The sequence below is a fragment of the Staurois parvus genome, unplaced genomic scaffold (genome assembly GCF_062004578.1).
Source record: "Staurois parvus isolate SC_StPar_1 unplaced genomic scaffold, SC_StPar_1.0 ptg001162l, whole genome shotgun sequence".
Lineage (NCBI taxonomy): Eukaryota > Metazoa > Chordata > Amphibia > Anura > Ranidae > Staurois > Staurois parvus.
The window spans coordinates 157,921-180,480 of record NW_028318958.1 but is presented as its reverse complement, the minus strand read 5'-3'; the positions used below and the strand labels follow the sequence as shown (position 1 = coordinate 180,480).

Here is a 22,560-nt window from a genome sequence, read left to right as displayed (position 1 = left end):
AATAACTGGCGACCTTGCCAAACTGCAGTGTCCTGGTCATTTCTAGTGAAATGAACTAAAGCACTTCTGTAAAATGTTAATTTCCCGCACCCATGTAATGGAGATTAAGACCAAACACATGTGTAAAGTCCAACCTGGATAATAACCATTGCTCCCTTTACAGAAACAGTAGAGGAGTATTTCAGTAATAAATAGTGAACATAAAAAGCAGCCTGAAAAAGATAAACCAACAAAGCCACCACATCCAAGGATTGATAAACGGCAATATAATTACATTTTTCTCTTTGGGTTTAGAAATGCTTTAATTGCTTGGCACCAACTGTATGCATATATGAGGCCTCTCGGCTGGTGGGCCTTAACGCCAAGAGGCTGCATATATGCGTACTTGAATGTAAACACAACTGTGCCGAGAAGGAGCGCCATGTGCGCTCTCAGCACAGATGTTGGCGACTACAGAAAGCTCCCGTTCTCTACTAGTGATCGGAAGCTTTCCAATCATGTGACCACTGTGATAGCCAATGATGGTGGCCACATGATCAGAAACCTCACCCCACCTCCCGGCATCTGAAAACCTTTTAAGGGCTGGGAGTTGCTGGCGACGAGGGGTTAAGATTAAGATGGATTTCCAAAACTAAAGGATTTCATACCAGCAATACTGATCACAGTAAGGGGTCTAACTAGTGTGTATGGAATCTCCCAATAAGTATCATGTCCTCCAGATGAGTTGAAATACAAACAAATAAGATTTGTTTTTGTCCAAGAAACCTGGTTAGTCTTCAGATTGATAATCATTACACACAGCACAGATTTAGAACCAAATTTTATTTAGGAATAAATTGCAATACAAAAAGCAAAGTACATCCTTCTTGGACAAAGTAAATTGTCTAAAAAATACCAAAGTTAAATAAAAGGGTTACCATTCCACGTTAATAAAAGACCCAGGCGTCCAGCTGAAGGCTTGTGGGCTGATAAGGTTTAAAATAGCCGTTGACAAAATATTACCTAAAAGCATGTATTAGACACATGCAATCTAACAAAAAAGAGGAGAATGTGGAATCCTAAAAGGTACATTATTACAAAATCAATATGTTGAATGATGCAAGATTTTAAAGGGTTTAGATTTTAGTATGGGTAACAGTATTGTCAGTGGTTGATGTAAAGTGTTTTTCAATTAGAAAGTATGGTACCTCCCATCTAAGCAACGCAATATCCTGCTAAAATCTAACTTGCGTGAAAGAAAATAAAAAATAAAATTGGATTTGCCAAGAGTCACTGATTCTCTCCCTCTACAGGTTGCCTAGTCTAGTATCTACATCCCTCTGGTCTGATAATTTCCATAACTTTAGGTGAAATCCTTCAATGCCTCTTTAAAAATGTTTACTAGTGCATATTATATACATAAACTAGAACTAAACTAAAATGTACCTAAATGTGTTTAGAAGGATGGGGATAGAAAGGAGGCAAAGACGAGGGCAGAAGACATTAGCACCTTTGGCCACTCCTATTTCTACAGGTGATTGTACGAATGTGGCACTTAATTCTGCACATACGCAGTGCTATCCTACATTCCCACTATATAAAGTAACTATATAGAATTGAATTGTACTGGTTTACGTGAACAATTTATAATGCTCGAGTACAGGTTTTTTTCCAGGTATATTTGACATGGTAGTAAACTTTAATTTTGCTAATGTGCCATAGTACTGGGTCACAGCTACAGCAATATCTCTGCACCTTTAGTTAGAACTTACATTTGACATTATGTGTATTCTACAGTGTATTATTGTAATATTGAATCTGTGTGACAAACCCATTAGGAAAATTGAAAGAAGTTGCTGCCATCCTACAGTAATACTGTAAGAATATCATATGGAAACAAGCCTTTCAATGTATACTGTGGTGAAAACGGCTTACCTTTACTCAGACGCACATCATCTAGGTTAGGTATGACAAGAGCAAAGTGCAGTAACCTGTAAAGTATAAATGATGCAGGTTCTGCAAGCCTGCACAAATCAAAAGGCTGGCCAGTGTCAAGGAAGCAGCACATCTGCAAAGTTGCTCCATGTATCTTCTTCCTTCTCTATATATATAGATGCATGTTTTTCCTCACTGCATTATCACAAGCTTCTTTAGCTTTGAAAAATCCTTGCCACTAGTTCAGCTTCTAGTATATATAACCTACTAAATTGTGTCTGTATATTTTTGATAGATTGCTGAATATTTGTTAGGTGTAGTATAAGAGCCGTTTTTAATTTCACTGGGAATGGCTCCAAGACATGCTGTCCCTTGTATCTGTTAGTGTTAAATGTATATTATAATGCTGGCAATACACATAGGAAAATTTAACCATTTTCAAAACACTTATTGCAAAAACATAAAACAAAGCAAGCCAATATTCCACCAATCCCTACCACAGAAATGCGAATATATAAAATCGTAGACTGCCTTCAACTGTTTAACCACTTTTGCAATAAAAATTGGGTTAAAACTGGTTGCCTGACCTGTGCATGCTTCGCATAAGATGAAACAAAGTGAACCACAGATGTGACATGTATAAATATTAGATAAAGCAATTTCTGTAATCATTGGATCCTTACTAAAATTGTGCAGGTCCATAAAGGGTAATCAATATTAAAATAATAAAAAAAAAAAAAGTATCACCTGCTACCTCCTAACATTATTTCTATTTAGCTTAATGTGTGATTATTCATCAGAGCTGTGCAAAATTAGTTAAGCTGTATGTGTTTGAACAAAAAGGTAAAAACACTGAAAAAGTGGAGAAATTTTAAAGCTTAATTTTGAAAACTATCCTAAGACAGAGTATAGAAGTCCTAACGAGTAAAAACTAAAGAAAAGAAAAACATTATGAGGAATGCCAACCTGGCACTTTAAATACTCTACCACCTGACTCAAAGGAAAGTGCCAAAATGTCTATGCAAGAAAGCAATCCTGGAGACCGCAAAACATGAAATGTAGTTGGCCTATGTGACTTGCCACCATGTCACTGAAGACTACTGACTGTAGACCAGAGCAGAGACTTACAATGTTCGCTATATTTAATGTGCAGAGCATACAAATTGATAAGGAAACTACTACACAGATCTAGTAAAATTATAAAATCAAGTGACTAAGAAAAAGCTAGAGGAGATTAACAATTTATTTGCAATTTGTTACAAAGTGCCTTTAACACCAAGATTATTAAACTGATAAAAATTTCAGATCTTGGCTCTACATCAGAACAGAGGGTGAACTCTGGTGCTTATACAAAGGCATATCACCACTGCTGAATGTTGGTGAGAATCGGTTTCTAAAATACCATATAAACCCTAAAAAAAACAAACCCTAAAAAGGTTTAGCCTAGGATAAGAGGGGGCATTTACTGTACAAAAAGAGGAACTCAGCAGGGTGATCGCTCAATGAGCAGGCGTGTGACACAGGAAGTGGCAACCAGTGGTAGAGATGTGGTACACTTCCATGCGTGGATAACAAGACTAGATGGAAAAAAAATCTGAAATGTTTGGCAGATAAATCATGAATGTACTTCAAATGAGCATTAAGTTGTTTTGCTGAATTTCCGCTTTAATGCTTGTCATTACTAAAAGGATGCAAGCTAATGTAATTCTTAGAGCCAGTTCATAGCACACAAATGCACTCCAGATTTGTTCCGGATGCTTTGCTGCATGTGTGTTTTTAACAGCTTCCAGATGATTGTTTTTCTTTTTTTCATTGTACTGGGGTCCGGGGCAGTTTTGATGCATGAGTGCATTCCACGCGAGTTTTACTGTGTTCCAGTACAGTTCTGTTCAGGAAAAACGCAGCACGTTCTACCTTATCTGGAACCAGAACACATTGAACTGCAAGCACTGGTGTGAACTATGCCACCGAAAACCATGTAACCCACTTTCTATGCCCTCTGGATGCAGAAAAAAGGAAAAAAAGCACTGGAACACATGTGGTGTGAACTAGCCCTGAAAGTGACATGTCAACAACCCAAAATGACTAATAATGGCTGTTCCCTGCAAAAGAAGGGGTTTAGATCTACCACTTCATTGGCCCGTTTCCTACCTGTGCTCCAGTCAAACACAGCCTCCATCAGACTCTTTGGCATTCACGTCTCCACACTGTTGCTCCATCTGTTAACCCTTCTGTTACTACAGGACTCTGCGCGTGAGGCAGGGGTCAGAGGATGTCGGCATCTGACACTCCCAGGAAGTGTTAAATGTTGAAGAGTCTGAAGGAAGCTGCAGCACTGAAAACAGACTGAAGTGGGAGAGACATGGCGAGTAACACCAACATTGCAGATACAGACACTTGATTTTTTTGGGCAACTCATTTTAAAAGGACCATTGACCAGTTGCAAAATGTGTATGTAAAGCCAAAATGTCTTTAAGGTTTTAGATAGAATACGGAGGGCTTAAACCTTTATCAGGTTATTGTTCTGTTGCCGGTGTCGCATTGGTGGGTGGGGAGGGATTTCCTTCAACTTCTTGTCTGATACACAACAGGAAATGATGAAAAAATTCTGATGTAAACAGAATTCCCATCCTAGAAAGTTGTGACAAGAACTGGTGACCCCCTCTAAAAGTTTGAATATCCTGCTAGTGTCAAGTGAAAATGGTAACCAGGTCAAATAAGAGGGGCAACTTTTCCTGGTAAGCACACAGCAATAAACCAAGGGTCTAACACTTTCACATTTGCCTTTTATATAAGAAATTACAAGTGTGAAAGACTGTTTTGCTGGCTAAAGTATAAATGTTGGATCTGTGTAACTAAGAATACCTCTACTTGTCAACAAATTTTCTTCTCCATGTTCCCTAGAGAAGCTACAGCAGCTAGTGGGTAGACCCTTACTGTCAGTGGGCCATACAGATCTGAACTGATCAAGAAGAAAACTCTAAGATGCACTATAATTTTTCTGTGAAATTACACATTTGATAGATGTTTAAAGAAACACGTTTTCTGTGAATGTATCAAAACAAGAATGCCTCTCTAGATCATATGGTTAAATTAAGATATCACAAATATGACAAACGACATTCAGTGCAATATCTAAGTGTATTAAAATAATCCCATGTCTGTACAAGACTATTCTGAAAATACAGAACACATCCAGGAAGAATTAACTATACACCAAAATTACATTCAGCCTATGATCACCTAAAAACAATGAAAAGTTACACCATCTGGGACCAAACTATTACCCACACATCAAAAACAAAAACTTGCCAATAATGTCACAATACTTGGCTACAAAACCAGGCTCTGGATTGTGCCTCATCTCATAAATTGAACAGAACCGCACACATTCAAGGATCCTAACTGAAACCAATGATTCTCAGCAACTATTCTGATTACATCACTACAGCAGTTTTGAGGAAGCATCGAAAGAATGACTTACCGTGAAGTGGGTTCAATGGACCAGAAGCATTATTTGGCCCTCCTTGTGGAGCAGCCCCAAATCCGTTTCCATTATCATCAGAATCAATATTTTCAGTTCCAAAAGGTAATGTATTTCCTTGAGCTACATCTGGTTCATTAGACAGGACACCTGCAGTAGCTAAGAAATAAAATGTCATTCACATGATTCCATTATAATCAAACACCATCGCCACCCAGTGTGCACAAATCTGGAACTGGGAGTCAGAAATTAGAAATTACGTTGTGCTTTATACACCAGTATTGCAATGATCTCTACCAATTAACATTGTCAAGAAGCAAAATATGTACAACATTGCTCATCTCCTGATAATGACAACTGTTAACCATTTGAGTCCCTAGTGCCAGGAATCAGTGGGTCCCATTGGGGACAGTCAGCATCTAGAACAATTCAATTCACACACATACAAAATAAAAAAAATTTATACACATATACATACATACACAAATACATATAATATATCTATACTAAAAATAAACTACAAATATTCCCTCCAAAAATGCATGGACAGGTAGCAACAACGATCAGCCCAATTTAATCTCATCTTAATATTAAGCTAGCAATTATTATAACCTGGTTTTGTCCACTGCATGCCTTGCAACGTAGCATAGAGAGAAGAATGATTTACTTCTAGGGATGAACCGAAATTTCGGCCAAAAATAGCCCTATCGGCATATTGCCAATAGGAAAAATTTAGCCAATAGAGGTGCCGACACAGGAGACATGTGTGTACCACAGAAGTGTGGGGTGGTTGAGAAAAGAAGTAGCAGAGCAGTGTATACAGTGACTGGCTGTCAATATATGTCAGTGCTGGTTTTTAAATGTAATTACCGGATTTCTTTTTCTTCACTATAGGTCATATAATTAGCTGTCACTTTCCTCCTAGTTAAAAGCAATGTTTCCTTTTAGTTTCTTTCCCAGAGTTAAAAGAAACAGTTTCCTTTTAGTTGTGACAGTTCCATGAGATATATTAAAAAAAAAAAAAAAAAAAAAGCCGGCAATTGCATTTAAAAACCAGCACTGACATAGTGACAGCCAGTAAGGGAGCCTCTCTGTATACACTGCTCCCTCATTGTTTGCACTGCTCCTCTCCTGCCCCGTCGCTCATATGCCATCACACTATTGATCCCCTATGTGATAGCAATAAAATCATATTTAAAAAAAAAATAAAAATATATATGAAAGAAAAAAAAAAATACAAAAAATTGGAGCCTCCCCACCCCCATATACGCAGACATTTTGGTTCGGTTTTCGGCCACATGCATTCTGAATTTTCAGCATCTGTTTCAGCAGAATTTTCATTACGGTGCACCACTATTTACTTCTAAAATAAAACGCATACATTGAGAGAGCTTTACCATTCCAAATTACATTAAAAAAAAAACAACCTAATGTGATCACTTTAGTCAACAGATTTTGATTATATTTATGGGGGTGCTCAAAAAATTCAAACGTTACCTATTTTTTTTTCCCTTTTTCAATAAGAACCCAAAAAAATTAAATATATGTGTTCAAAACTGTAACCAATTAAACACTGGTTCACACTGAATGAGACCTCGAAATCGTGCTACTTTACTTGAAGTAGTGGGATTTTAAAGCTACAGATCAGTGCCATTTGTACCTCGGATTTCACTGTGGCTTGCAACTTCATTTAACAGAAGTCAATGCAAGTCACAATGAAATTGAAAAAAAAAAAGTAGTGCAAGGTTTTTGAAATCGCACTACCTCAAAACTACACCAATTAAGACCGTGCCATAGAAATACATTAAATGTGACTTCAGGTGCGATTTGTAAATCGCATGTCACACTAGTGTGAAACAGAGCTTAAAGACCTACCTGTTCTAAAAAAAAATAAATTAAAACATTAGGGTAAACGACAAAACATGAAAGATATATTGTGCAGATCTGAGAAATTGCCAAGCGCCCAAGGACTCAAATGGTTTAACAGACCCTGTTAATACATTGCATGTATGCAGCCCCGTATTTCAGGTCACTGGCTTAACATGTTGAAACTAGGCAACAAGCATTTTAAAAAAATATACAGTGACAGCTTCTGAAATGCACTGCAGCAATATTTCTACAATGTTTTAGTTTCAGCAGATCCTCTTGTTAAGGGACTGCAGCAGTAAGGAAGGCAAATAAGACTCAAGGGGCTGCAAGTACACCCATCAAGGTAGAAATATGGAAGAAGTCAATGCTAGCGATTTAAGAGGTGCCAATTCCATGCCTTAATCCATATTATTGTTTTACCTATTAGTGGGTCCCTGATCTGGAACAAGCCTGCCACAAGCAGTGTGGAAAGTACTGTTTGTTCTTGGGCAATGGACTCATGTTTTGAAGCTAGGATGGCAGACTCAGAACTTTCAAAAACCAAAAAAAAAAAAAAAAAAAAAAAAAATGGCAGGCTAATAATTTCAGACCTTATAAATCCATGTTGGTGTACACATATTTCAGGGAATTTTTTTTTTCTTTTATGAAGGCGCCAAGTTGTGGATGGTCATAGAGAATAAATGAAGACTACCCAATGTATTCAACCCAAGGAAAGATTTTTTTTTCTTTAAGGTGAACTTATTTCAGTGCATGATGCCAGCAAAGGACACTTTAAACTCACAAGGGTGCAGCTGGGATTTAAACCTTATAGTTAACCTGTTTTCATACAACTAATTCTCAGAACTAGTTACATTTTTAAAAGACACAGCACAATGTGCCTGCAAGTACAATTAGCCAGATTCTCTTATGTGCTCTCAGGAAAATCCTCAAACATAGCTTTACACTTAGGCCCCTTTCACACTAGTGGCCCGATCGGATCTGCTTGTCTGTTTTTCAGGCAGAGAAGACTGAGCCCTCCATTCTCCTCTGTCACCTGCACATGTCCGTTTACACCCACTTACATCCAATTCGATAAAACAGACAGATGGGGGATCCGTTCCCCTCAGTCTGGGCCGATTGGATGGCAGCCCACTTTAAATGAAAAAGCAGTTCGTTTACATCCGACCGCCCATAGAGGAAAGTGGGCTATGTCTGCGTCTGCTCTGCATAAGCAGTGTGACCAGCTATCTGCCTGCTCAGCAGATAGATCCCCCAGTGAGCAACCAGACATGAGAAAGGGGCCTATGGCCTTGACTTCATTTCAGATTCTGCAACAGATCATGGTAGGCAAGTAGTTGGGGTTTCCCAAATTCAAATATAAAGATCTTGCTAATAAAAGCAGGCTTGTTTGTTGCAGGTGTATTGCCTTTCATTTCAATAATAATAATTAGTAACTGAAAATAGGCAAAAAAATGTTCTTTATAAAGAAAAAGCAAAATGTGATTACTACATACAAAGTGAAGTAAACCACATCACATTTCTGTTTACTGTAGTATGATCAGACAACATGCTTCTGATCGTGGCAGGTTACTGGAATCTGCACATAACCACTCAAGTCTCTCATATTAGAGATGTTAATGAATTACTAAAAAACTGGACTATTAAAAGAGGCCTAGTCATCTTGCCCATTTAGGGTAAAATCCTCCAGCACAGCTCTCGAGGGCTGATGATGCAAAATGACAGGTGACTATGGGAGAGCATGTTACCTCCTCTTATGATGCAGTGCTCAGGCCTAAGTGACAATCATTAGATCAGAGCACTATCACATGACAGAGGGAATGACATCACTAAGCTCAGACACCAGGTATTTTTCAGGGTGGGCTTTAAACACAGCCTGTCACTTTGCCCTAAATGGACTTTGGGTGAACTCAGATATTTTTAAACATTAAATTTTTGGAGCTCTCTCTCTCTCTCGCTGCATAACAGCGAGTTTCTGAGCCAAAGACTAGCTGGGTTAAACATGCTCTAAAGTAGGAGAGAACACTTGTGCATTTCTCATTCTTAGTGGTCCTAATATCCTAAAGCCCAATAAGATCTTCCTATGTTGCACGTTTGGTCACGTCTTCTGAAGGGACAATCCATCAATCTGAACTCCTTTTAGCAGATATTGGATGAGCAAATGTCTAAGCATTATTTCACACAATCAGCTGCTGTGGGAAAAGGAAATGCAGTTTCCCTGCAAAGTATTTTATCGTGTATGTTATGAAAAAAAAAAAAGCAGAAAAAATAGGATTAGGCAACATCTTACATCAGCAGACCCACTTTAAGAAAGCTGGATGATTGTAGTTTAGTAAAACAAAAAAGGTACATCAGATTGTCAAACACACAAGACTGTTTTCATTTCATTCCAGGGAGTCTCAAACTGCACACACAGGAACATGTGTCTTCTGTATTCAGTGTATGTACATATATGACCCTGAAGTTTCAGAGTCAATGACTTACAAGTTGGGATGCTTATTCCAGACATAGGAGGAGGAAGAGAGACTGGAGGAGTCATAGGTGGGGGCATACCCGGAGGAGGTAGAAATCCTAAAGAGCAGAAGAAAAGTTAATACCGGAAAAAAAAGAAAGGTTTAAACAATGGCACAGAACTATAAGATATGTAAAAGGACTAGAAATAAAAAATATATATGCAGCATTAGTCTTTTGGTCTAAGTTCACAAAGAAGAAAAAAAAAAAATCCAGAGAGCACAGATGGGCATGGACAAGCAATGTTCACATACTGGAGTGCTTTCATGAATGGAAAGACAACAGAATTTCTCAAAAACAGCTGCTTTTATTACCTGCTACTTCAACCTTTAAAGATTCAGCTGTAACTTAAGAACTTAAACATGCTACTAAATATTAATCAACCCAGTTGATTGCAGTGTATGCTGATTAATTCAGCCAATAGTCTGGAAATCAATATAAATGGGTCAATTCACTAAGATAGATGTCACATGATTTGCTGCATTAAAATTACTAATATGGTATACATCTCAAACGTAGTCAATGCACTACAAAACATTTAACATTTACCAAATGTTAAATATTTATGTTTGGCTCTGGGAAGATTTATCACTTAAAATTTAAGGTTGTTTTTGAAGTTTCTTTACTAGCAATTTTCTTTTTTACATGCCAACACTGTACCAGTGGCAGATAGCTCTGTAAAATTAAACGCACACAGAAATATTCTGAAATAGTGAAAACATTTCAGTGTGCTTTCACTCACAGAATGATTGGTTTGGTGTAATTCTACAATTTATATTCCTGAGCACACGGATACATTGTAAACTTTGAATTTACTGGCCAGTGCAGAGTTGAGTTCCCTTTATCTTGTATATTGACTAAATACCGACAGCCTACTGGCAGGAGATAAACAAATGTGTGTGTTCTTTAGTGATTTCACTTCATGAATGATTCATCTAATTTTTTTTTTTTGCGGTAATAATTCAAATTTTTAACAAATTGCGGTATTTACCTCACATTCAATGTTTTACTTTGCTAAATTGACTCTTATTATCTCATACAATATTTCCGTAAAAATGGGTCACGTGATCTAAATTGCATAGGAAATCCTTTAGTGCATTGACCCCCAATGTCCAACTTGGGCCTGGAATCCAACTGGCACAACAGGTACACAGGGATTTTAAAGGCATATATATCTATCAAATCGAAAAAAAAGTATATTTCTTATAAATCTTTAAAATGATTTTATAAAAATATACTTTTTTCGATTTGTTATGATATAAATGCTTTCAAAATCCCATCAAGGGGGACAAAAATAGTCTGCTGTATTTGAATTTAGGGATGTGGCATGTTTGCGTACATCCGCAAAACAAAATTAACAGGAACACAGGGATCAATCTGACAGCCTGACAGCTTATAGGTACTTGCATGGTGCCTGCACTTCAGCATCAGTGGTCTTACAAACATTTTAGATTAGATCTGGTTAAAGTAATTCACAATTGCAAAAGCTGCAACTAATCAAATTTGGTTGGCTAACAATTAGCCATATGCGTCAGCTGTAAAGTTTGTACCAATCAGGTTCCTTATGTCACTTTTAATTATCACATATCAAAGTGCTAACAGGGTTATAAAGACGCACTGGTAAAAGCGCCAAATCTGCCACCTAAGCAAGGCAAAATAGTAATCTATTCCTACTAGTGATCTGTCACCTAATTTTGTACATAAAGTTTGGTTTATGTTTGGAGAAAAACAAAGGGCCTCCTTATAACCCACAGAGCCTGTGGGTAGAGATGACAAACACAGGATTCATTATGTCCAATGACCGCTCTGTATTTCCTATTAAACTGAATATATAAACCTATTCTATGGGAGCATCTGCACCTTACTATGCGAACATTTCATTCACGAGGTTCCCATATACTCAGATGATCATGACCCTTTGGGGTTTATTTACAAAAGCTGGAGAGTGCAAAATCAGACTCGCTTCTGCATAGAAACCAATCAGCTTCCAGGTTTCATTGCCAAAGCTTCATTGAACAAGCTGAGGTTAGAAGCTGATTGGTTTCTATGCAGAAGGGAGTCTGATTTTGGACTCTCCAGCTTTAGTAAATAAACCCCTTTATGTCCAGTTTAATTTCAAGAGTGGATCAAATTCTCAAACACAATGGCTTCATCTTATAAAAATCCTGACATTAAAATATTGGTCAACGTTTCCATTGTTCCCACCACATCCAGATAACAGAAATCGGTTTACTTATAGTCTATGAAATACTAAATTAACGTGAACACTTTGGGATCCAAAGCATTTGTCAATGTAAACCAATATTCGATAAAGAACCAAAAGTACACAACTTTTTGGGGACGGTATTCATGCACTCTACACATTAGATAAAATAACTTATGCCTTCTGATATTTAGCCAGCTTTCTTTGTACTGAAGGCATAAAGAACTCCAGGTGTTCAGTCGAATGATGGGAGACTACTCTATTGCATGCGGTACGCCGACATATATGCCTCTCAAGCTTGACCATACTACTAAATCCTCACAAAAATCTATGGAGTGTTTCTGAGGCCTGGGAGAACATGTAGCATCTTGAGGCGAGAAGAATTTTTATTCTGGACTTAAATTCCTTAATTAGGCAGCATTGCTCTGTAACATAAAATTACTTAAATATAGGCATGGTGCAACTTTTATGTAAGTCATCTCAACCACTATACTAAAGCGGCACTTTAAAGTGCAACTAAAGGCAAACCCTTTAGATTTAGATAGAGTGGCTTTATTACTGTCTCCCCATCAGGAAGATTTTCTCTAGCTGATCTAAGCAGCAAAACACCAAGAACAAAAGCGAAGGTAAATCCAAAATTTTGTTGCCACCAGAACTGGAAGACAGGGGAAACTCCCAATGGGGACACATGTTCCTGTGATATCTAAGACAGGATTTCTGTCAAATTGGCTATCTACAGGACAGGAAAAAAAAAGGGTAATCTCCCTAATTAGACAAAGTAAAAAATAAAAGAGGTTTTAACCTTCTCCTAGTCTCATCAAAATGAAATATTCTTTAAGTTTAAGTTTCAAATATCCTGTTCAACAGAAAAATGTACACAAGATTGCTGGGTACCACATAAGCATGGTTTGACAACCCTTTGCTGAATAGAGATCACGAACCCTCAACCACCATTTTCTTCCACTGTCCTCCCTAGTATAACAGACTACAGCTTGATAACCTATGCTTTCACATTTACACTTACCTGGTGGCAGCTGCATTGGATTAAACCCTGGCCTCATAAATGGGGGTGGAGGAACACCAGGGGCAAACCCAGGAGGAGGTATATTGATGGGTCCTGGGAATCCTGGAACATGAATTCCCTGTGGTATATGCATTCCTTGTAATGGTGGCAGTGCTGGTGGAATAGGCAGTGCTTGAGGGGGTGGAACCCCTTGTAGTGGGGGTAATCCCTGTGGAGGAGGTAAACCTTGAAGAGTAGGTAATGCTGTAGTAGGCTGAAGAGCCTGAATTGCTGGTATTGCTGAAAGAGGTGGGATGGATGGCATAGGCTGAGTACCTGGAAGAGGCTGAAAGGATAACAGCAAAAACAAAAACTTAAAACCTTACCCAATTAAACATAAAAGTCAAGTACATATGATTTTTGCCTGTATTATGGACATACTGAGAGAACTGAAGCGCGATACATGTAAAGAGAAGGAAGTTGTGAGCAGGCCGATATACAGAAGACACATGTTATGCACCTGGTAAACCAGTGTTCTAGTGAAATTGTATGCAAATAATTCAAAGTAAAAGCAAAAATAAAATAAAGCGCACAATGTTGGTAAGCAACCAGTCCCCAAGTGACACAGCAACACAAAATTTGATTAACACTCACCACTACAGCCAATGCTGGACGAACCTGAAGAGAGAGCAGAGGTATAGGGGTAGACTGGTGTCCAGGTGAACTGTTTTCAATTTGAGTATTCTCAGCTTTAGAACCATTTTGAGATGTGTCTGCCATCTCTGTCTTTTTACTGATATTTTTCCAATCTGAAGAAAAAAGAAAAATTACCACAACTTAAACTATAAAGTAGTCCGATAGTACCTTATTTTTACCACTTATCAGAAAGTGATGCTTACCTGGGCACATTGTATCATTATCCAGCATCCCTCCTTCACACAATGCCTCTAGTTCCTCAGGTTTGACTTTACTCCATGGTATGTAAGTAACACCGATTTCCACATCCCAATACTGCTTATACTCTGGTTTAATTCCTTTGTTTAAAGCCCATGCAATCTGTAAAACAAAAAACAATGTCATGAATGAAGACAAAACAAAAAACAAAAAAAAGTTCTGACACTACAAAGAGAAACGCACGTTAAAAGCCCACTTGAAAAATCACAAAAAGAAATATACTGTACAAGACAAGACACCTCTAGAAAAACTTATGTGTGAACACCCCTTAGGAAATTCGACATCTTCGTACAAGAACTCAGAAAAAGTACATTTGGTACACTTTACCTTTATTGCCTTTGTATTTACTTTGTAATTTCCTCTGCTCAGTTTTTGTAAAGCACGATATGCATCCATTCTATGAACCATGACAATGTATGCACAGCCTCTTGGGGGTATCATCTGAAAACAAGCCACAGAAAACATCACTTTATAATGAAATCTCAACTTCAGACTGACTTGCACAGCGCCTCTGTTCAATGTTTACTGTCTAAAGCAGGGTCTAGAAAAACACTTGTCTGGCTATATCAGCAGATCTTTTAATCACAAAAAAATAGGATTTTTGACTTACCAGTATTATTTCCTGGATACATGCTCTTTAGCTGCTTTGCTGCCACCGACATAAAGCATATGTTGGCAGCAGCATGGGTATTCTTGTCAAGGTGTCTATCAGCTTTCTGGTGGAGAAAATTAGGGTGACTTGAAAGTCACTTAGCCGATTCCACAACCATATAACTAAACATGTCAAGAAAGCTAGACAGACTCAAAGCAAATTGTAGCACCTTGCACCCAACACTGCCATGCACTTGGTAGAACATGTGAACAGAAACCCAGCTGGCAGCCTTGCAAATCTAAGAAACAAAAGATTGGTGCTGAAAAGACCAAGAAACGGCATTCTGCTGTGCAGACACGTCAATGAATTGGTTGAATAAGGCTGAAAAGGAAAAAAAAAAAAAAGCAGTGCAATAAGCTGAAATTTATCGAACTGCAGTAGCCTTCACAGTGAAGTACTACAATTTACTGTAGAGCCTAGTGCAAACTATTCATTAATACTTCAAAAGCTGGGAGGCAAACTTTCACAGCTCTTGCACCATGTCCAGACAGTGGAGTGAAGATTCCCTAGGATGTTTCAGACCAGGACATAAGCAAGAAAGGAATATATATTAAGATGAAAAGCAGAGTCCATCTTCAGGAAGAAGGTCTTGGGCTTCAAGACAACTTTGCCCTTGTGCAACACTAAGAAAGGTTCCCTTACAAAATAAGGCCAGGAACTCTGACTCTGCTCACAAAAGTGTAGCCACAGAAAAGTCACCTTAGGGCAAGTAAAAACAAGGCAATATACCCAATAGGTTAAAATGGTGACTTCAAGAGAGCTGAGCGAGACCCCAAGGGGACACAGGAGACAGATGGACAAATGTGAGCTACTCCCTGAACAAAGCTTTCAACTTCGCAGTCAGAGGCCAAAGGCCTCAAACAAATCGCCAAGGATGAGATTTGCCAGTTAATGGTTTTCAAAGCCAATGTTGGCAAAAACTGACTAGGTCAACAGGTAAAAAAAGAGAAAAAAAAATAGCAGTCTTGCAAAAATTCACTTACATTGATTGACTCAATTGGTCCAAATTCTTCTAAAAGGTTTCCAACATCTTGCTGGGTTGTTCTTTTGTCCAGCTGCCCAACCCAAAGAGTTGTACTGCAAACTGTTAAACAAGAGAATATATATAAAATAATTTCAGGGAGGTGTCCCACAACTATATACCAACAGTCCTCAACATCTTGCCAATGACGTTTTATAGGTGATCTACATAAACTGCTTGGCTGGGTTAAAGCCACAAAGAGCTCCGGTCTAAAAAAATTTTGAAAAAAAATTCTATTCAAGTATGTATTCTTAAAGTGGTTGTAAAGGCTGAAGATTTTTTTACCTTCATGCATTCTATGCACGAAGGTGAAAAAAAAATCCTGCAGCGTGCTGCTCCCCCCCCCCCCCAGCTGTCCTTGGTTTCTCTCTCCTCACTGGCTGAGATACAGCGGCTGGAGCCATTGGCTCCCACTGCCGTAAATTACAGCCAGTGAGCAAATGAGGAGACTGCAGGGGCAGGCCAAGCAGCATGTCTGTGTCTCTTAAGGACACAGAGCAGAGCTCGGGAGCACGCAGGCGGCTTGCAATTGGGGGCACTGGCCAAGAGGGAGGAGCCAGGAGCGCCTCCAAGGTACCGAAGAGGATCGGGGCTGCCTTGTGCAAAAACCACTGCACAGAGCAGGTATGTATTGTTTGTTATAAAAAAAAAAACAAACACAAAAACAAAAAACCCCCAAAGCTTTAACCAGTCGCCAACCGCAGATAACCGAATGATGGTTACACTGCGGCCAGCCAGTTCTGGGAGGGCGTCATATGACGTCCTCCCAGAACACTCTCTCCTGCGCGCCCCTCGGGTCCTACGGACACAGCTGATCACGTGATGTGGTAAAAGGCCAATCACAGTGGCTTTTTACCACGTGATCAGCTGTGTCCAATGACAGGCTGATCGCAGGGAAATGCAATTGCCAGTTCTCGGCCACACTTTCCACATGCTGTCAGAACGTGGGGAAACTACTGCCAAGAACCGGCAGTTGTCAGAGCAGGGATTGGCACCGATCATCAGGGCACTGATGATCGGTGCCGCCCATCGGTGCAGCCTCATCAAGGCACATCAATAAAGGAGAAAAGTTACCTGTTTGCAAAATTTTATAATAGAAACAAAACAACTTTTTTTTTTAATTTTTTGCTTTTTTGTTTATAGCGCAAAAACGAAAACCCCCAGCAGCAAGTAAATACCATCAAAAGAAAGCTCTATTTGTGAAAAAAAAAAGATAAAAATTTCATATAGGTACAATGTTGCATGACCGCGCAATTGTCATTCAAAGTGTGACAACGCTGAAAGCTGAAAATTGGCCTGGTAAGGAAGGGGGTATAAGTAGGCAAGTGGTTAATATCACTAAGTGCTTTTGTCCTCCGCTTCCTGCAAATTATTACATTACATTACATTGAGTTTATATAGCGCCAAAGGGTTTGCTCAGCGCTGTACAATAGAGGGGGGGACAATACATGAAACATTACAGCAACTACAAACAGCACATGAGGGGTTATAGGGCCCTACTCTTTCGAGCTTACGATCTAGGAGGGAGGGGGTAGTGGTACAGGAGGAAGTGGCTGTGGGGGATGGAGTGGTAGGAGGAATGAAGGAGAGCAGCAGTTAGGCGAGGGTGGGGTAGGCTTCCCTGAAGAGGTGGGTTTTCAGGGAGTGCCTGAAGGTGAGGAGGGAAGGTGACAGTCTGATGGATTGGGGTAGTGAGTTCCAGAGGATGGGGGAGGACCTGGAGAAGTCTTGCAGACGTGCGTGTGAGGAGGAGACCAGGGAGCAAGATAGAAGGAGGTCCTGTGAAGAGCGAAGGGTACGGGTAGGGTGGTACTTGGGAATCAGGTTGGTGAGGTAGTTAGGGGCAGTGTTGTGAATGGCTTTGTAGGTCAGAGTGAGTAGTTTGAATTTGATGCGTTGGGCGATAGGGAGCCAGTGGAGGGAGAGGCAGAGGGGGGTGGCAGAGGTGGAGCGGGTGGTGAGGTGGATGAGTCTAGCCGCTGAGTTGAGGATGGTCTGAAGCGGGGAAAGCCTGCACTGGGGTAGGCCGGTGAGGAGGGAGTTGCAGTAGTCAAGGCGTGAGATAATCAGGGAGTGCACAAGTAGTTTAGTGGTGTCTGGGGTAAGGAAGGAGCGTATTTTGGCGATATTGCGGAGGTGGAGTCTGCATGTGTTTGTAAGTGATTTGACATGAGGTTGGAAGGAGAGGTTAGAGTCCAGAATGACTCCAAGGACTTTGGCTTGCGGGGCGGGATTGATGGTGGTGATGTTAGTAGTGATGGATAGGATGGGGGGGGGGGGGGCGCGGGCAGGAGGGAAGACGAGAAGCTCGGTTTTGGAGAGGTTGAGTTTGAGGAAATGGAGCGACATCCAGTCAGAGATGTCGTTTAGGAGGCGAGTGATGCGGGCGGAGAAAGTGGAGGTGAGGTGAGGGGTGGAGAGGTAAATTTGAGTGTCATCAGCATAGAGATGGTAGTTGAAGCCGTGGGAGTGTATGAGTTTGCCAAGGGAGGAGGTGTAGATGGAGAAGAGAAGGGGTCCAAGGACAGAGCCCTGGGGGACCCCAACAGAGAGGGGGAGTGAGGGGGAGGTGGCACCATTGTAGGTGACACTGAAGGAGCGTCAGGATAGGTACGAGGAGAACCAGGAGAGAGCGGTGTCTCTGATGCCAAGGGAGAGTAGTTTATTAAGGAGGAGGGGGTGGTCAACTGTGTCGAAGGCCGCGGAGAGGTCCAGGAGGAGGAGGACAGAGTAGTCGCCTTTGGCTTTGGCGGTTAGTAGGTCGTTGGTGATTTTGAGGAGAGCGGTTTCAGTGGAGTGTAGGGGATGGAAGCCGGACTGTAGTGGATCAAGGAGGTTGTTGTCAGTTAGGTGGGCGCTTAGGCGGTTGTAGACTAAGCGCTCCAGGAGTTTGGAAGTGAGTGGCAGCAGGGAGATGGGTCTGAGGTTGTTTGGGTCAGAGGGGTCCAGGGAGGGCTTTTTGAGTATGGGGGTGATGTGCGCATGCTTTAGGGGGGAGGGGAATACGCCAGTAGAGAGGGAGAGATTGAAGATGTGGGTGAGGGAGCAGATGAGGGAAGAGGGGGGTGACTGGAGGAGTCGAGAGGGGATAGGGTCCAGGGGGCAGGTAGTGAGGCGGGCTTCTGAGAAGACCCTGGTGACTTCCTCAGTGGTAGTAGGGCTGAAGGAGTGCAGAGCTGGTTGGGTTACGGTAAGCGGGGTCTTGGGTGTGGAGGGGGGCAGTGCGGTTGCGAGGTCAGAGGAGGGAAGAGATGAGGGGGAGATAGGGGGGGGGGGAGGCTAGGTGGGGAGGTAGATTGCGAGTTGACTATGTCCTGACGGATTGCATCAATTTTGTTGTGGAAATGAGTGGCAATTTCGTGGGCGGTGAGTGAGGTACTGAGTGGAGGAGGGGGGGGGGAGAGCAGGGAGTTGAAGGTGGAGAAGAGTCGGCGAGGGCAGGAGGAGAGGGTGTTAATCAGGTTTACAAAGTAAGCCTGCTTGGCGGCGTGGAGGGAGGAGGTGTAAGTGAGGAAGGCAGATTTGTAGAGGGAGAATGAACGGGGGGACCTGGTTTTGCTCCATAGTCTCTCTAGCGCGCGACTGCGACGTTTGAGGCATTTAGTGTGGTCGTTCTGCCAGGGTTGGAGCGGTCTGGGTTTGATGTAGCGTGTGGTTAGGGGTGCCAGAGAGTCTAGGGTAGCTGATAGTGAGTCGTTGTACGTGTTAGTGGCTAGGTCAGGACAAGACAGTGGAAGGATGCTGTCGTGTAGGCGGTCGGCAGCTGAGTGGAGGGGGGCCGGGTTCAGGTTGCGGAGGTTGCGGCTGGTGATGGTTTGGCGCTCTGGGGGGGGGGGGGGGGGGGGAGTTAGGGGAAGGGGAGATGGAGAACGTGAGGAGGTGGTGGTCGGAGAGAGGGAAGGGGGTGTTAGAGAACTGGTTGAGGGTACAGAGGTGGGAGAAGACGAGGTCCAGGGTGTTCCCAATGATGTGGGTGGAGGATTGAGTGTGGTGTGTGAGCGCGAAGGAGGAGGTTAGGTGGAGGAGTTGGGAAGTAGCCAGGCTGTTGTCATTGATGGGGATATTGAAGTCCCCGAGGATGATGGTTGGTAGCTCAGAGGAGAGGAAGAAGGGAAGCCAGGCAGTGAAGTCATCCAGGAAGCGGGGTATGGATCCGGGCGGCCTGTAGATCACTGCGATCCTTAGGGGGGTGGGGGTGAAGAGCCGGATACAGTGAGCCTCGAAGGAGGAGAAGGTTAGGGAGGGAGGATTAGGGAGGACCTGGAAGGTGCTCAGCGGTGATAGGAGCAGGCCGACCCCACCACCTTTGTGACCGCTCAGTCTTGGTGAATGGGACCAGACGAGACCTCCATAGGAGAGTGCCGCAGGGGAGGTGGAGTCAGTGGCCTGTACCCAGGTTTCGGTGATGGCTAGGAGGTTAAGGGAGCGGGAGATAAAGAGGTCATGGATGGCAGTAAGTTTGTTGCAGACCGAGCGGGCGTTCAGGAGTGCAACCAAGAGAGGGAGGATGGATGCGGGGAGAAGGGGCACAGATATGAGGTTGAGGGGGTTACGGCAGCTGGCGGGAGCAGGGGGGTCCCTAGAGGAGGGGTGAGGTGGCGAGGGGCCAGGGTTCGGGGAGATGTCCCCAGCAGATAGGAGGAGAAGGGTGAGGAAGGTGGCATGGGGATGGGAAGTGTAGGAGCGTGTGGGTCTGATAGTGGTGGCACGTGGGTCGACGGGGGAGTGGAGTAGCAGGAGGAGGTGGTGAGTGCCGTAGTGGGGAGAGGGGAGAAGTGAAGGGGCAATGTAGAGCTGTTTTGGGGGGGTAGGCGGGTAGAGGGAGGTGATTTTTGGGATGGTGGAGAGGAAAATGAGGAGGAGGAGTGCAGGAGGCATGTTGGGGTGGGTGGGGTGACAGTTGGGTCAGGGGAGGTGAAGGGATACAGGTCAGGGCAAGGTGGTGTGGGGAATCTGTATTACCGTGGGAGAGTCATTTGAGTCCTTCTGTAGGGGTAGAGTGAGGGTGGAGGGCGGCAGCTGGTTGGCAGCAGTCTGTGGGTGCAGTAAGCTGGCGACCATGGGTGCTGTGGCATGTCTTCAGTGGGTACGGTGGTTCGGCTAGTGGAGGGGTCGTAGGGTGCGATGGCTGGGGGCGATGGTAGGCACGGCGACTGGTGATGCTGGCGGCTCGGTGACTGGGGTTGTTGAGGCCAGGCGTCGGGTGCTGAGGGCTCGGCGTCGTGAGGCGCTGAAGGTGTTGAAGGATCGTCATCAGGGTCGAGCGGGGCGTTGCGGTAGCGATCGTCGGCCCTGCGTGGTTTGTGCTCAACCGTGATCTGTTGCGGCCGGTAGGAGAGACCGCGGCTTCAAGGGTCGTGGTGGGCCATTAGTCGCCGGGGCATCGCCAGAGGGAATAGCGTGCCGGAAAGCAGGGTGCTGGGCAAGCGGTCCCTGGTGTGGTGGCTGGCTGGTAGTCCCAGGTGGGGTGGTGGGCAGGGGATCCCCGGTGGGATGGTGGCCGTGCTATCCCTGGTGGGGTAGTAGCGATCCCTGGAGGGATAGTGGCTTAGGGTCCCTGGTGGTTTGGGGTTTCAGGTGGATGGTGGGATCCCTGAGTGAGTCCCTGGAGGCTGGCGGTGTGATGGTGGTTGGGCGCCCCTGGTGAAGTACCTGGTGTCCTGGAGCGTCGGGGTGGAGGTGGATCCCTCCTGGGTTAGCAGGACCGTTGGTGGTGGTGGTAGCTTCCCGGAGGAGCGGAGGCATCCCGCCGCGGCCGCAATTTCAGCCACGGCTGGCAGGAAACACTGCGGCTTCGGGTGCCGTGGTAGGCCTCAAGCTGCTGCGAACCGCCGGAGCTCCGCTGGAGGGACGGAGTGACTGTGGGTGTTGGTGGGGACCTCGGCAGCAGGCACAGGGGCCCGGATGGGCCCTGATGGCAGCGGCAGGGGCGCAGGGGTGCTTAAGCTGACCATCCAGTGGCTGCTCCGGGCGATCTGGTACCCGGTGGTCGGGGATGGACCCAGAGTCGGTGAGGGGGGCCCTGGGGAGGCTGGCTGATCGGCGGGGACCGAAGAGCGGAGCGGCAGTAGTCCGGGCTGATGTCCGGCGATCCTGGTCGGCCGCGCCATAAATCGAGGCCGCGGCTTCAGGTGCCGGGTAGGCCACAAGTCCCAGAGCTCCGGGAGAAAGGTCCAGTGGCCTTCCCTGGCTGGCGAACAGGGACCGGAGGGTCGTGGGGCCCCCGTCAGGGTCCGCTGCCGCCCAGATGGCAGTGGATTGGGGCCGGGGGAGCAGGAGCTCGCCGAGACACGTCCGTCTCGCCGGACGTCCACAGCACAGCACATTTTTTTTCTTATCGCTGTTGCGATCAGACTTCCTTAGAAGAGAATTTCATTGCCAAGGATGTTATCACCAACCGGGCCATGACTGTGCAAGAAAGGCAAGCAGAGGGAACTGCGGTGGGATGTTAGTCCAATTTAGTTCAGGAGGGCTAGATGCACAGATTAGTGTTACAGGATAAGTTCAGCTTTCACAGCATGTTACAAGTTACACCCATATCCAGGATGTAACATGTCACATGTTATTAAATGAGCAGCCTGCAAACCCCCGAGCCCCAGTTGTGACAGTAGGCCGGAGATCTTCTCCTTGGACCCCCTATCACAATAAAAAAAAAAAAAAAAAAAAAAAAACCTGTGGCCGTGCAGGGTCCTGCTCACCTGGCCATCTTTCACAGAGTTCTGTGAATAGAACTACTATCATCCATTGCAGCTGACAGTTCGTTGTTCTCAATTAACTACTACGGCAATGAAGAGTGCACTAAGTAATTCACTGATGCTTCCTGTCATTGAGTAAATGCATTACCATACAAGGTATGGGCAGACAGGTACACTGAGTCTGCAGGAGCCCGAGATTGCACCTGTGATCTGCTGATCGCAGGTTCAATGCTTTAACAGGCTCCTAATGAAAAAAT

General features: G+C 43.4%; 1 protein-coding gene across 2 annotated transcripts in view; it reads right to left on the bottom strand.

The window, feature by feature from the left end:
* The window catches only part of LOC149439030 (uncharacterized), a 127,213-nt gene that overhangs the window by 47,737 nt on the left and 56,916 nt on the right, over window positions 1-22,560 (bottom strand). Inside the window, exons 13-19 of one of the 2 annotated variants that reach the window (XM_089659505.1) lie at window positions 15,571-15,671; window positions 14,263-14,376; window positions 13,881-14,037; window positions 13,660-13,790; window positions 13,003-13,327; window positions 9,749-9,835; window positions 5,399-5,557 (exon numbers count right to left, since the gene is read on the bottom strand). In XM_089659505.1, coding sequence (XP_089515631.1) covers window positions 5,399-5,557; window positions 9,749-9,835; window positions 13,003-13,327; window positions 13,660-13,790; window positions 13,881-14,037; window positions 14,263-14,376; window positions 15,571-15,671 — 1,074 coding nt within the window. Of the gene's footprint in view, window positions 1-5,398; window positions 5,558-9,748; window positions 9,836-13,002; window positions 13,328-13,635; window positions 13,791-13,880; window positions 14,038-14,262; window positions 14,377-15,570; window positions 15,672-22,560 lie in introns of both variants that reach the window. The other variant, XM_089659504.1, reaches the window with a different exon arrangement.